Here is a 12,409-nt window from a genome sequence, read left to right as displayed (position 1 = left end):
TATACAATGAGAAATAAATATTTCTCATATATATCTCCTCGACAGGAAAGGGAACAGACAGGATCCAGACAAAGTTAAGCCTTTTCAAGTCCCCTGTGCTGAACTCTCCCATTGAAATCAATGGGGCCTAAGTGCTGAATTCGGCTGGGTGGTGCCTGCCATCTGTTACAAATGCGTTGATTGTATTTTATTCCAGTGGATTAGAGCTGAGTAACTAAATTGGAAGGAGAACACATGGAGAGGGGGCATAAATGTGTGCCCAGTGAGTATGTCTGTGGATCGGTGTTAACCTTTGGCTATGGCTAAGACATCATGGGAGGAGTGTTGGATAAAAAGAGATGAGATTTTGTTTTTTAAAGTCACTGTTAAGAATCACCAGGTAAGCTCTGGGAAAACAAGACGAAGAGAGAAAAAGAGGGAGGGAAACGAAACACCTGCCATGACAACTGTCCCCTTTTTCTTGTAGGGAGAAAGGAGCACCCCCACCGCGTTTCAGGTCCTTCGGATTATGAGCCCAAGTCCACCAGGCTGGAGGTGAGGGGCCCTAGGAGGGAATCCTGCAGCTGATGCTGATGAGCTTGGAGGCCGTGGGTCGTTTGGGAGGCAGTTAAGCCGGTCAAGGAATAGCTGGAGTTCCTGGCATGGCTCAAGTTGCTTTGCAGCAGCAGAATGTTCTGATCCGGGCTCTGCGGGGGTGAAAACTCTTCTTCCGAACTGGACAGGAGTGGCTTGGCCCCGTCCAAGGGAGACAGCTGGTTCTGTTTGTTCGTGGATGCGCTGTTGTTCTCCGTGTTCTCCCTGGGAAGACAGGGGCAAAGAAAGGTGGAGGGATTAGTCAGAGACCAAGTGGGTTGCAAACTGCAAGGGAAGAGAACGGAGGATAATAAACCCAGACCCGTGACTAGCACCCGGCTCCAAAAACACAGAGTTACTCCACTCGGATTAGATTTCAGTGCAAGTCACTCGCCCCTGTGAGAAGCTTCAGGCCTGGTGTTGGGAGCAAGCCACTTGGATGGACCTTTTCTCTTCAATACATGGGTGTGACCATAGGCATGACACAGCACATTTCATTAGGGGGTGCACCCAGGGAATCTTATTTTTTCTTATTTTTTAAAAGGTGATCATAATACTCGATCATAAAGGACATTATTTTTATTTATTTATTTATTTCATAGAATCGTAGAATAGCAGAGGTGGAAGGGGCCTACAAGGCCATCGAGTCCAACCCCCTGCTCAATGCAGGAATCCACCCTAAAGCATCCCTGACAGATGGTTGTCCAGCTGCCTCTTGAAGGCCTCCAGGGTGGGAGAGCCCACAACCGCCCTAGGTAACAGATTCCATTGTCGCACTGCTCTAACAGTCAGGAAGTTTTTCCTGATGTCCAGTTGGAATCTGGCTTCCTTTAACTTCAGCCCATTATTCCGTGTCCTGCACTCTGGGAGGATTGAGAAGAAATCCTGGCCCTCCTCTGTGTGACAACCTTTTAAGTATTTGAAGAGTGCAATCATGTCTCCCCTCAATCTTCTCTTCTCCAGGCTAAAAATGCCCAGTTCTTTCAGTCTCTCTTCATAGGGCTTTGTTTCCAGACCCCTGATCATCCTGGTTGCCCTTCAATACATGGGTGTGTCCATAGGCCTGATGCAGCACATTTCATTAGGGTGTGCACCCAGGGAATCTTATTTTTTCTTATTTTTTAAAAGGTGTTCATAATACTTGGTCATAAAGGACATTATTTTTATTTATTTATTTATTAAACACTGAAGACACTGATACCCTTCTCCGCGTTGAGGAGGGGGGGGAATGAGAAGACACTCCTCAAGCCCCAGCATTGAAGGGCCTTTGTGATGACACTGGCTGGAGGTAATGCTTACAAGGCCTCGTTGAAGCATGGCTCCCAGTAGAGTGATTCCTTCTCTCTCCTGCTCCTGGGAGCAATGGTGCACTGTCTGGGGTGGTGACAGTGGAGCAGCCAGAGGGCAGCTAGATCTTTACTCAATGCCCCCTTCAATTTGGTACTTATTCCTTGAGACATTAGGGTGTGCCTGGGCACACCCAGCACACTCCTTGCACATGCCTATGGGTGTAAGTCAAACATTTTTATTATCTGGGCAGTTTACATAAGACAAAAATCCTAAATGCTGCCTTATGCAGTCTTCCATGCCAGTTCCACAGATGCCTTGCTAGGCATTTCACCGAAATGCTTTCCCATTGGGTTGTGTGTTTTCTTCTTTGAGTTTCTTTTCCTGGGTTTAATTGTGAGAAAATGTATATAGGATCAGGTGGCTGATACGTTGCACAGCTGGTGGGGCCTGTCCCCAGGTAAAGTGTTTATAGGATGGAGCTTTAAGGTTGTTCTCTTGATCTCTTTGACCGTTGGCTGAAATCAGAGAGCTTCTGCCCTTGGGCTGCCTGTTAAAAGCATATTAAATGAATTAACAGTGCAGTCCTATACATGTCTACTCAGAAGTAAGTTCTATTGCATTCAATGGAGCTTACTTCCAAGTAAGTGTGTATAGAATTGTACCCTTTATTTATAAGGGTGTAGTCTTCAACCCACCTATGCTCCGGGTTGGGAGGATGGGAAATATGTAATGCTCTTTGCGATAAAGCCAAATGGAAATCCAAGACTTTGCCTTCACTTTCAAGGCTTGAACTAGTTGCTCGATGTTTTCATATAAGTGAGCTCCATTGAGATGAATGGGATTTGTGTCCAAAGTAGAACATTTTCAGTCTGCATGTAACAGCGTGGGAACAGAAGTGGCAGAAAGAGCGAGGGCAATTTAGCTTGCTTTCAGATTTTTTTTTTTCTAATGCAATCTCAGACACAATGACCCCATTTAAAACAAAAATAAAAAACAGGACACACATACAATCTGTGTGTGTGTGTGTGTGAAAACACAGGCACCAAGAGTCAGTTGGATCTACCAAAGAGCCAAAGTGTGTAGCACTGCAATCCTATTCATGTTTACTCAGAAGTAGACCCTATTCGATCCAATGGGGCTTACTTCCAAGTAAGTGAACATGGAACCTACGTGGCTTTGAAATCGTTAGGAGAAATAAGCTTTTTTTCCCCATCGAAATTGACGAAAAAAGAAAATACTTTTAAAAAAATGGCTGGATCATGCCCTAAATACCTTTAACCACCTTTTATAAATAAAATTAAAAATGGAACGCTAAGGAACATGATTAGGATCGTGGCTGGAAATGTTTTAGATTAACCTAGACGGTGGATAATAAACTATCTTGAGGTTTCTAACGATTTTCTGGAAGAAATTGCCCCCACCCCAGTTAAAGGCTTTTAAGGGTTACATCTTAACAGTGATTGGGAGCATCCCTCCCCTCCAGTCTGGTTTTGGTGGATCGGATCGCAGTCAGTTTCTAAAAGGTAAATTCTCTTCAAAGCAAACCCAAAACCAGCAGCCCTTAGAAATAAGCCTCATTGAGTTGAATGGAACATGCTCCCAAGGTTGTGTGTGTGTGTGTGAAGAGTCGGAAACGACTGAACGAATAAACAACAATATATATATATATATATATATATATATATATATATATATATATATATATATAGGTTCGCTGCCTAATTGTACCTATGGGTCAGCCCCCTCCCGCATGCATACAGAGGAGCGTTTGACACGCACCTGATGGATGGTAAAATCCTCCCTGGTGCTTAGCAGAGTGTTGCAGATAACCAAGCTGTCTCAGATGATAAATTAATGCGATCTCCTCTTCATAAGCCAGCAGAGAAACGGACGAAGCGCTGCGCCTCACCCCCAAAGCACCGTTTTGTTACAAAACTCTGGGTTAGATCCAGACTGAGCCGTATTTAGAGCGGGCCCATTGATATCAAGGGGAGTTAAGTTCGTCTGGACAAGCGCAAGTCCAGTGGATTTCCATGGGTCTAATTCTAAATGCAATTAAATCGGGATCCACCCCTATGAAAGTTAATTATAACTTTAAAAAAGAAAAGCGTACACTTCTATCTAGTTTATCCACCAACTAGAATATCTTGCCTACCCCTCGGTATAAAGGAAGCTAACGCGTTTTATGTCGCCTTGATCCGAACTTTCCTTAGCAGGTTTAATTGGAAGGAAGTCCCGCTGAGGTCAGTGACACTTACTCCTGGTCAAGCGCGTAGACGGATAGGGCCCAATCCACTGGAAAAGTTATTTTCGCTCGCAAACTCCGTAGGAATATCTAAGTCGCCCCATCTAAATGTTCAATCTAATTTTAAAAAGACGAACACTTGAACCTAATGAGGTTTTGGACATAGCAAAACTGACTTCGGGGCTTCTTCTGCAACTATTCTGAACACTAGGGACTAGTCGCTCCTATTGACGTTGGTGGTCTTTACTTGCACGCCAGCGGATCGGGGGACTCCGCTTGTCAGCGTGCTTGGAGTCACATTAAAATGATTGCGATTTCATTTCCAGTAGGTGCGTTTAAAATTCCGGTTCCGCGTCCCACCGAACTCAAGGGAAACGCGTCAGGTTAATCGTGATACATCTGAGCCCCTAAACATATCCACTTGAGGACAACTCAAATGAATTTCATTGGCCCTTACTCCCAAGTAATGTACTAAGGGATTCTATACTGGAGCAGATTAGTGCTCCGGAGCCCATCCACCCCTTTAACCATCCACGTTTATAGATACAATGAACATAGTAAACCACTTTCCGTTATTGCCAGTGTAGAACCACTTACTCCGGATTAAAAAATATAGAGTGGAGGGGCTGAAGTCTCTCATTCAACACTTCTACTATATTTCTTAATCCGGATCCACGTTTATAGATACAATGAACATGGTAAACCACTTTCCGTTATTGCCAGGGTAGAACCACTTATTCCGGATTAACAAATAGAGAGTGGAGGGGCTGAAGTCTCTCATTCAACTCTTCTACTGTATTTCTTAATCCGGATCCACGTTTATAGATGCAATGAACATGGTAAACCACTTTCCGTTATTGCCAGTGTAGAACCACTTACTCCGGATTAACAAATAGAGAGTGGAGGGGCTGAAGTCTCTCATTCAACTCTTCTACTGTATTTCTTAATCCGGATCCACATTTATAGATGCAATGAACATGGTAAACCACTTTCCGTTATTGCCAGTGTAGAACCACTTACTTCGGATTAAAAAATATAGAGTGGAAGGGCTGAAGTCTCTCATTCAACTCTTCTACTGTATTTCTTAATCCGGATTAAGTAGTTCTCCTCCACCAATAACTGAAATTGATTTAGAATTTTCACCGCAGGAATAATACCAGTTGGTATTTACATGCTACAAAATTTATTCAGAATCTGCTTTATGGATGTGTAACAGGAGAGTTGTGGATAGGTGCCACCCTCCTTTTACACACATCTCCCTCTATTCTCACCCGAGGCACCCCTAGAAATATACAGGCCTCAATCCAAAATGAACCATGTCGACATCAACCCATTAATTTCAGTGAAGTTCTCCCGTAAAAATCACGGAGCCTCTAACAGCACAATCCTATACATGTCTCCTCAGAAGTAAGTTTCCCCCACGGAGTGCAATGGAAGTTACTGCCAGGTAAGTGTGTATTGGTAGGACTGCAGCCCAAAGGGCTTTAACTTTGGCCGGATCGTGTCCATGGTCTCAGGTGGGCGGTTTCGGAGGAAGAGAAAACTAAAAAATGCTTCATAATTCTCTGAAGAGACGTTCATATTTTTATAATGGTTTCATCGATGCAGCTGCTGCATTTGGCCTATTTAGACAGCTGCAGGGAACCGTCTCTCCCCCCCCCCCCCCCACACACACACCCCAAACTGATGTCAGTGTTAGCTTAGGTGAGGGAGACCGGGCTGGCTGAAATTCGTACATACATATTACATCGTCAAGAAAAAGAGGAAAGGTTTCCTCAAAGAAACATTTGTAGGGCTGCTCCGAACATTTAAGATGGGGGGATTTATCAACATCATCATCATCATCATCAATAATAATAATAATAATAATAACAATAAATTTTAATGCTGAAGGCGTTTTGCAGTCTGGAATGCGTCTGAATGTTATTGATGCGGGTAGAAAAGGAACTAGAAAAAAAAACAGTTGTAAAGATCATTTTCGCAAGCGACATGTTAATCCAGTTTGGCCATTTCTCAGGAAATTTAACACTTAAGGCTTCAATCCTGAGGCCATATACCTGGGTGTAAGCTCCACTCAACGCAGTGGGACTTACCTCCGAGTAGCCACGTAATGGATAATGCCGTCAATTGGCTAGAATATAATTTAAACACACACACCACTTCTGATTCCACTGTTAAAACATTTACAAGAGCGCCTGAATAGCAAGAAGGGGGGCATCAAAAGAGTTTGTAGTACTTGTGAAAACAACATTTCTACCTTGGCTAAAATGTACTTTCAGTTATTAAAATTTAAAGGCTGATAGCTTTATAATAACCAAACTACTATTCAGTTTTGTTTCTGTGTTTGGTAAAAAATATATTTAAAAAGTAAAAAAAAAAAATCCCTTCCTTGCTTTCTAGCCCACAACAGCAGCGTTCACACATGACGCCTGGGGCAACAGACCATTCTTACGTGTACTCAGAAGAAGTAGAGCCCGTCCAGCTTACTCCCCGAGTGAAGGGTGTGTACAGAATTGCAGCTTTAGCATATTTACTTGTGAAAACGTTTGGACTTGCAGATCCGATGCTAAACCACGTTTACTCAGAGTTCAATGAGAAGTACTCCTACCTCATAAGGAAGCGTACGGAGGGTTTCGGCCTATTTGGGGCCTTTTGGCCGGGCAAGCTCCACATACCTTCTTCCTTTATCCCCATCTCACCCATTTTTAATTCTATTTATTTTTGCTGCTGCTAGAAATCTTCGCGGCTGCGTGAGAAGGCTTCTTGCTTCTCGGGCAGGCAAAACACTTTATTGTTTTTTTTAAACACGATTCTACAAATGTTCTGAAATAAAGCGACCCAAAGCCCGCAGGTCCACTTCCAACGAAACAGGGCTGGATGGACATTTTCCTAAGGGCCCTGCACGCGTGGTTTCTCCAGGCGAAACATCTTTGACCAATACCCGTTGACTTCGGAGGGCAAAAGGCTTTTCCCCCCCTGCCACCGGCCGCTAAGGAAGACAAAAGGGGGGGTCGGGCTAGAGACACTTTCTATATATACGGAGGGGCTCGATTCACTGGGAAGTGCCCCCCCATCCCTTCCTTTAGATGCACACTCTTTCTATTGAATGATATTCTCATTCAATAGAAAGAGGTCACTCTTTCTATTGAATGAGAACATCATTCAATAGAAAGAGTGTATGTTGACAGGCAGCAAGGGGGTCGATCCACTTTGAAGCTCGGCTTCAAAGTGGATCGACCCCCTTGCTGCCTGTCAACATACACATGATCCCATGAGGGACAGCAAGAGGGTCGATCCATTCGGTAACCCTCTGGATCCCTCCCTTTCTCCCAACTCGCTAATGCAAACAGGGGTCACTTTACGCCCGATCTGGACAGAGGAGACCGGTGTCTCTGTTTCTGTTTCACCAATCTCCGGTTTCTCCTTTCTTTCTTCCGGGCTCCGTCGCAGAAGCCCGGGGCCAGCGATTCGCCCCCCACCCCCACCCCGTTAAGCCCCCGCCGCCCCGGCCAAGTTTAACGCCCGAGTCAATCCCACGATTCCGTGAGGATGGCGCATTCCGTCTCCTGCGACCTTCTCTCCGGGTTGTTTTCCTTCGATTGCGTCCTCGCAGGGGCGCGGACCTTTCCTCCCTCTACAAATATTTGGTGCCCAGGGTGGGAATAAATCCCACTGAATTTCCGCGGGGCGTGAAGACCAACGATGGCCATCACCGTTATTACTGTGGGCATCTCTGAACTGAGTCTTGTGCGGGTAGGATCTGGGACCCATCAATGGGACTGACACCCTAATCCTAAACACATGTAAAACGTCTTAAAGTCAAGTACTTCCATTTAACTGGGGTGTGGCTTGGGTTGTAAGGAAGACAAACGGCTCCCCCCAAACCCGCTCCTTTTATTAACCCCCTCGCGCTCTGGAAGCCAGGACAGCTCGACCAAGCCTATGAAGCACGTTTACTCGGGAGTACGTGCCACTGTGTTCCATGGGGCTTCCTTCCGGGTAAGTGTGAACGAGAACGCAGCTCTCTCCTGAGAAATGGGGATCTCAGCTGCATTCATCTTTAATTCCACTATTATATTTTCAAATCGACAAAAGAAGAAGGGAGGCACCATGCTCAGGACTGCAGGCTATGTGCGTGTATGTATGCGTAAAAGCCTACGGGCCTGCTCAGAAGGTGACCTTCCCGTCTAACCTTTTGCTGACTTCTTACAAAAGTCATAAACACTTCTGTGGCCGTTTTGAAAACCCTGCTGCCATCATTCAGCCAGGCTCACTTGCTGAAGCAATACTGAACTCCGCCACCCTTACTTCTGAGTAAACCGGTTTGGGACTTAGCTGCAACCCCCTCCTGGGCCTCTCCATCCTTCTCCTCACCTTTTTGACCTCTAAAACTGAAGTTCAAGCGCAATCAGGTTATTCCCCCAAAAGAAGATGAAGAAGCCATTTGAAAGGGAAGCCATGGCTTGCAAACCTCACCCTGGAGTTCTTTTTAGGTTTTCAGATAATGCCAAATTGAGACACAACACTCCTATGTGGAGACTTTTGGCCCTACAATAAATCCGGAGGGACCACAAGCACTGTGGGTATTAGATAGTTAGGATCCCCTGCTCTTCATTACTCCTGGTCAGTTTTGTTTTGTGTATGTTTATTTGCACTTAGCAATGGGAGACACATATAATACGTGAGTGAGAATTTACGGGGTGGGGGGAGAGATGGAGGCAAGCAGGGGGTGACATGGTCATGGGACAGGTAGCAGAAGTAGGAATGTGCAAGGCTGTTGGGTTAGCAGATGGAAGGATTTGGATTCTAACATTTTGCAGGCAGGATCTACACTACTGCTTTAAAACAGTTTATTACAGTAGTGACAACTGTTGAGGCCCAGGACACACTCCATATACAGTTTTCAAAACGTTTTCAAAGTGTCATATCCTGCTTGGTGTAGGACTCACTGGACTGGCACCGGTGGGGAGAAGAAAAGATGGGGAACAGAGAGGCAAACGGAATCCCTTGAAGATGCAATGCCCTTGCCCTCTTGAAATCCCACCCAGTGAGAGCAAGAATGTTGATTTGAAGCTGTGTGCTCAGCAGAAGAGTGCAACTGTCTACTATAGGATATAGGAAAAAAAAAACCAAAAAAAGTGGGAGGGTGGGTGGTCCCCCCCATTCTCTCCATCCCCAGGGCATAGGAGGAAGTCTAGTCTCTCACTGTTGGGAACACCAGCTTGGCAAAGAAAATGGGTGATTTGATGTGCCTCTGAACATGCCCGGACTACACAGAGTACATGCAACCTCTCTAGATGGAGCAAAAGCACTACTGACAATCTAACTAGCTGGTTTCAGGCAGCCGGCTCGGGTCGACTCAGCCTTCCATCCTCCCGAGGTCGGTAAAATGAGTACCCAGCTAGCTGGGGGAAAGGTAATAATGGCCGGGGAAGGCAACGGCAAACCACCCCGCTATAAGGCCTGCCAAGAAATCAGCGAAAGCTGGTGTCCCTCCAAGGGTCAGTAATGACTCAGTGCTTGCACGAGAGGTTCCTTTCCCTTTCCCTTAGAATTATGTGCTAGGCGCTGCGCAGAATTCAGGAATGAGGCGAAATCTGAGCAGTCTGTTGGCTCGATCCAGCCCTAAGGAGCCACGTAATTGAACAGGCCCACCCTAAGCTTGTCCCATGCACACAGGAGTGTCGCAAGCAAGCGAGACTTGTAGGTGCTAGGAAACGTTTGCTTTGCCATGACAACATCAATATAAGATACGACCCAGCCAAAGCACTTTCAGGCTACAATCCTATGCCCATTTTCCTAGGAAGGAATCCCATTGCACTCAGTGGACTTACTTCAGACTAGGATTGCACTACACTGGTCACATCGGTTTAAACCTAACCCGGGGGGGAAATGCTTACCTTTGGCTGGATCGTACCTGACTTCTTTTTTTTTTACCCATGCTAAATACGGTAAAATTACATTCCCTGTAGAACCCGTTGCTCTCCAGATGTTTTGGACTACAGCCCCCACAATCTTTGACCGTGTTGACTGGAGCTGATGGGAGTTGTAGTCCAAACCACCTGGAGGGTACCAGGTTGGCTGCCCTCGCTGTAGGACACACACACAATGGCTTAAGGGCACGATCCGATGCATGCTTACTCGGAAGTAAGCCCCGATGAGTTCAGGGGGACTCACGCACGCACCCACCCACCCACCCAGACAGCCCGAGTAGAGTGGCACGGGATCCCCCCCCTCCGCCCCCCGCTCGCTGATCCCGGCACGGCCGGCGCTCAGGTAGCCCCCGGCGGCGCGTCACCCACCTCTCCTTGGCCTCCGCCGCTCGGTCGCGCTGCCTCCGGTTTTTAAACCAGTTGCTGACCTGGGTGGTGGTGAGGCCGGTGGCTTCGGCCAGCTCCCTCTTCTCCCGGGGCGAGGGGTACGGGTTGTGCGCGTACCACTCCCGCAAGACGCCCCGCGACTTCTCCTTGAAGCAGTAGCTGGTCTCCTCGCCGTCCCAGATGGTGCGCGGCAGCGGGAATTTCCGCCGCACGCGGTACTTGCCCACGGCGCCCAGCGGCCTGCCGCGCAGCTTCTCGGCCTCCACGTAGTGCGCCTTGAGCCACAGCTGCTGGAGCTTGGGGTGGTTGTGGGGCGAGAACTGGTGGCTCTCCAGGATCTTGTAGAGCTCGCGGAAGTTGCCCCGGTGGAAGGCCACCACCGCCTTGGCTTTCAGCACGCTCTCGTTCTTGTGCAAGTGGTCGCAGGCGGGCAGCGACCACAGGAACCGCCCCAGCCGCTCCAAGTTGCCGCCCTGCTGCAAGACCTCGCACACGCACGCCACTTGCTCCTGCGTGAAGCCGAACGACGGCAGCATCGACATGGCTCCGAGGCCGGGGGGCGCGCCGGAGCCGAGCCCCGAGCCGTCCCGCGCTCGCTCGCTTGGCTGGCCGGGAGCCCGGAGCCGGGAGCCGAGCGCTGCGCTGCGCTGCGCTGGGCTGGGCTGGGCGCGCTCAGAAAAGGCAAGCAGCGAAGCCCTGGCGCGGCTTCCCCGGCAAGACCCGCGCCTCCACTCCCCACGGCCGAGAAGCAGGGCGGAGACCCCCACACGCAGGAGGAGGAGAAGCGGCGGAAAGCCGGCCGGAATCCAGGCAGGAAGAGTTTTCCCAGCGCAGAAAAAGAAAGCGGCGGCGGCGGCGGCAGCGAGGAAATAGATGCTCTCGGGTTGTTTCTGCTACCGGAGGAAACTTTGGTTGGCGTCCTACCGCAGCCGGGCTCCAAGCCGCCCCAGCGCGCGTTGATTGGATCCTCCCAGCGCCCTATCGGAACGCGCGTGCAGCGAAGCGCCGGGGCCGCGAGGGCGCGCACAAGCCCGGCTGGAGCAGCGGCGAGGCCAGGCGAGGCGGCGGCCTGCTGGCGACGACGGCAGCCGGGCTGGGGAACGCGCGGTCGCGCTGGCTCGAAGCGGAGCGACGGACTGACGGGAGGGGGAAGCCGAGAGACACAGATAGAGCCTCCCCCCCTCTCCCTCCCTCCCTCCGTCTCTCCTCCACCCCTCCCCCGCCTGCCCCCAGAGGGGAGACACGTCAGGACCCTGCAATATGAGCCGCTTCTCAAGTGTCACCTAAAGGGAACTTAAACTCTGTGCAAATCAATTATTGCAGGCTTTAAAAAAAAAAAGCAGCAAGCTCTTACCCACAACCGACCCACCAGCCGGTTCCCTCCCTCCCTCCCTCCAACCCTTCCCATCCACCCCCTCTGGTTCTCCTCCTTCCCCAGGTCCACCTCTCGCCCAGCTAGCCAGCGCCCCCTCCCAGACCTGCTCAGTCCCGGTGAGCTCATATTTAATTACCTTAATGTTGAGAATGAATAAATGATGCCCCAGATGAATAGCTTATGGCGCGCGGTAAATAATTAAAGGGGCATCGCAAGTTTGCCTTAAGAGGATAGGAGGCAGTATGGTTATCTTCTGATTTATTTTTATATTATTTATTTATTTATTTATTATTATTATTATTATTATTATTATTATTATTATTATTATTATTATTATCAACATCAACAACAACGGTAATATTCATTCTTCGTCACCTCCTCGGAGGAAATTCCTATTACTCCACGTTTTCATTGAGAACGTGTCCAAAGAGACCACCAGCGCGATCCTATGAATGTCTGCTCAGAACTAATTCCTATCGACTTCAGTCGGATTTACAGGGAAGTATGCATCGGATTGAAAATGTTGCTTTTAGCGAGCAGGAGGGAAGAAGGGGGGGGGGAAGGTGCGCCTGTTGTAGTGATTCCAAAGACTTGTGAATGGGTGGC

General features: G+C 48.3%; 1 protein-coding gene across 1 annotated transcript; it reads right to left on the bottom strand.

Moving 5' to 3' along the window:
• Positions 1-502: 502 nt before the first annotated feature.
• LOC134413614 (homeobox protein SIX1) lies at positions 503-10,970 on the bottom strand. The gene is made up of 2 exons (XM_063147671.1): positions 10,411-10,970; positions 503-798 (listed from the first exon to the last, which is right to left on the bottom strand). The coding sequence occupies exons 1-2, from the start codon at positions 10,968-10,970 to the stop codon at positions 507-509; spliced, it is 852 nt and encodes a 283-aa protein (XP_063003741.1). The 3' UTR covers positions 503-506.
• Between the last annotated feature and the right edge of the window lie 1,439 nt (positions 10,971-12,409).

The sequence above is a fragment of the Elgaria multicarinata genome, chromosome 2 (assembly GCF_023053635.1).
Source record: "Elgaria multicarinata webbii isolate HBS135686 ecotype San Diego chromosome 2, rElgMul1.1.pri, whole genome shotgun sequence".
Classification (NCBI taxonomy): domain Eukaryota; kingdom Metazoa; phylum Chordata; class Lepidosauria; order Squamata; family Anguidae; genus Elgaria; species Elgaria multicarinata.
This window is presented reverse-complemented; position numbering and strand designations above follow the sequence as displayed.

Coding starts and splice junctions, on each gene's coding strand:
- LOC134413614 (XM_063147671.1), bottom strand. CDS start 10,970: ATGTCGATGCTGCCGTCGTTCGGCTTCACGCAGGAGCAAGTGGCGTGC. Junction 799..10,410: donor GCGGCGGAGGCCAAGGAGAG/GTGGGTGACGCG, acceptor CTGTCTTCCCAG/GGAGAACACGGAGAACAACA.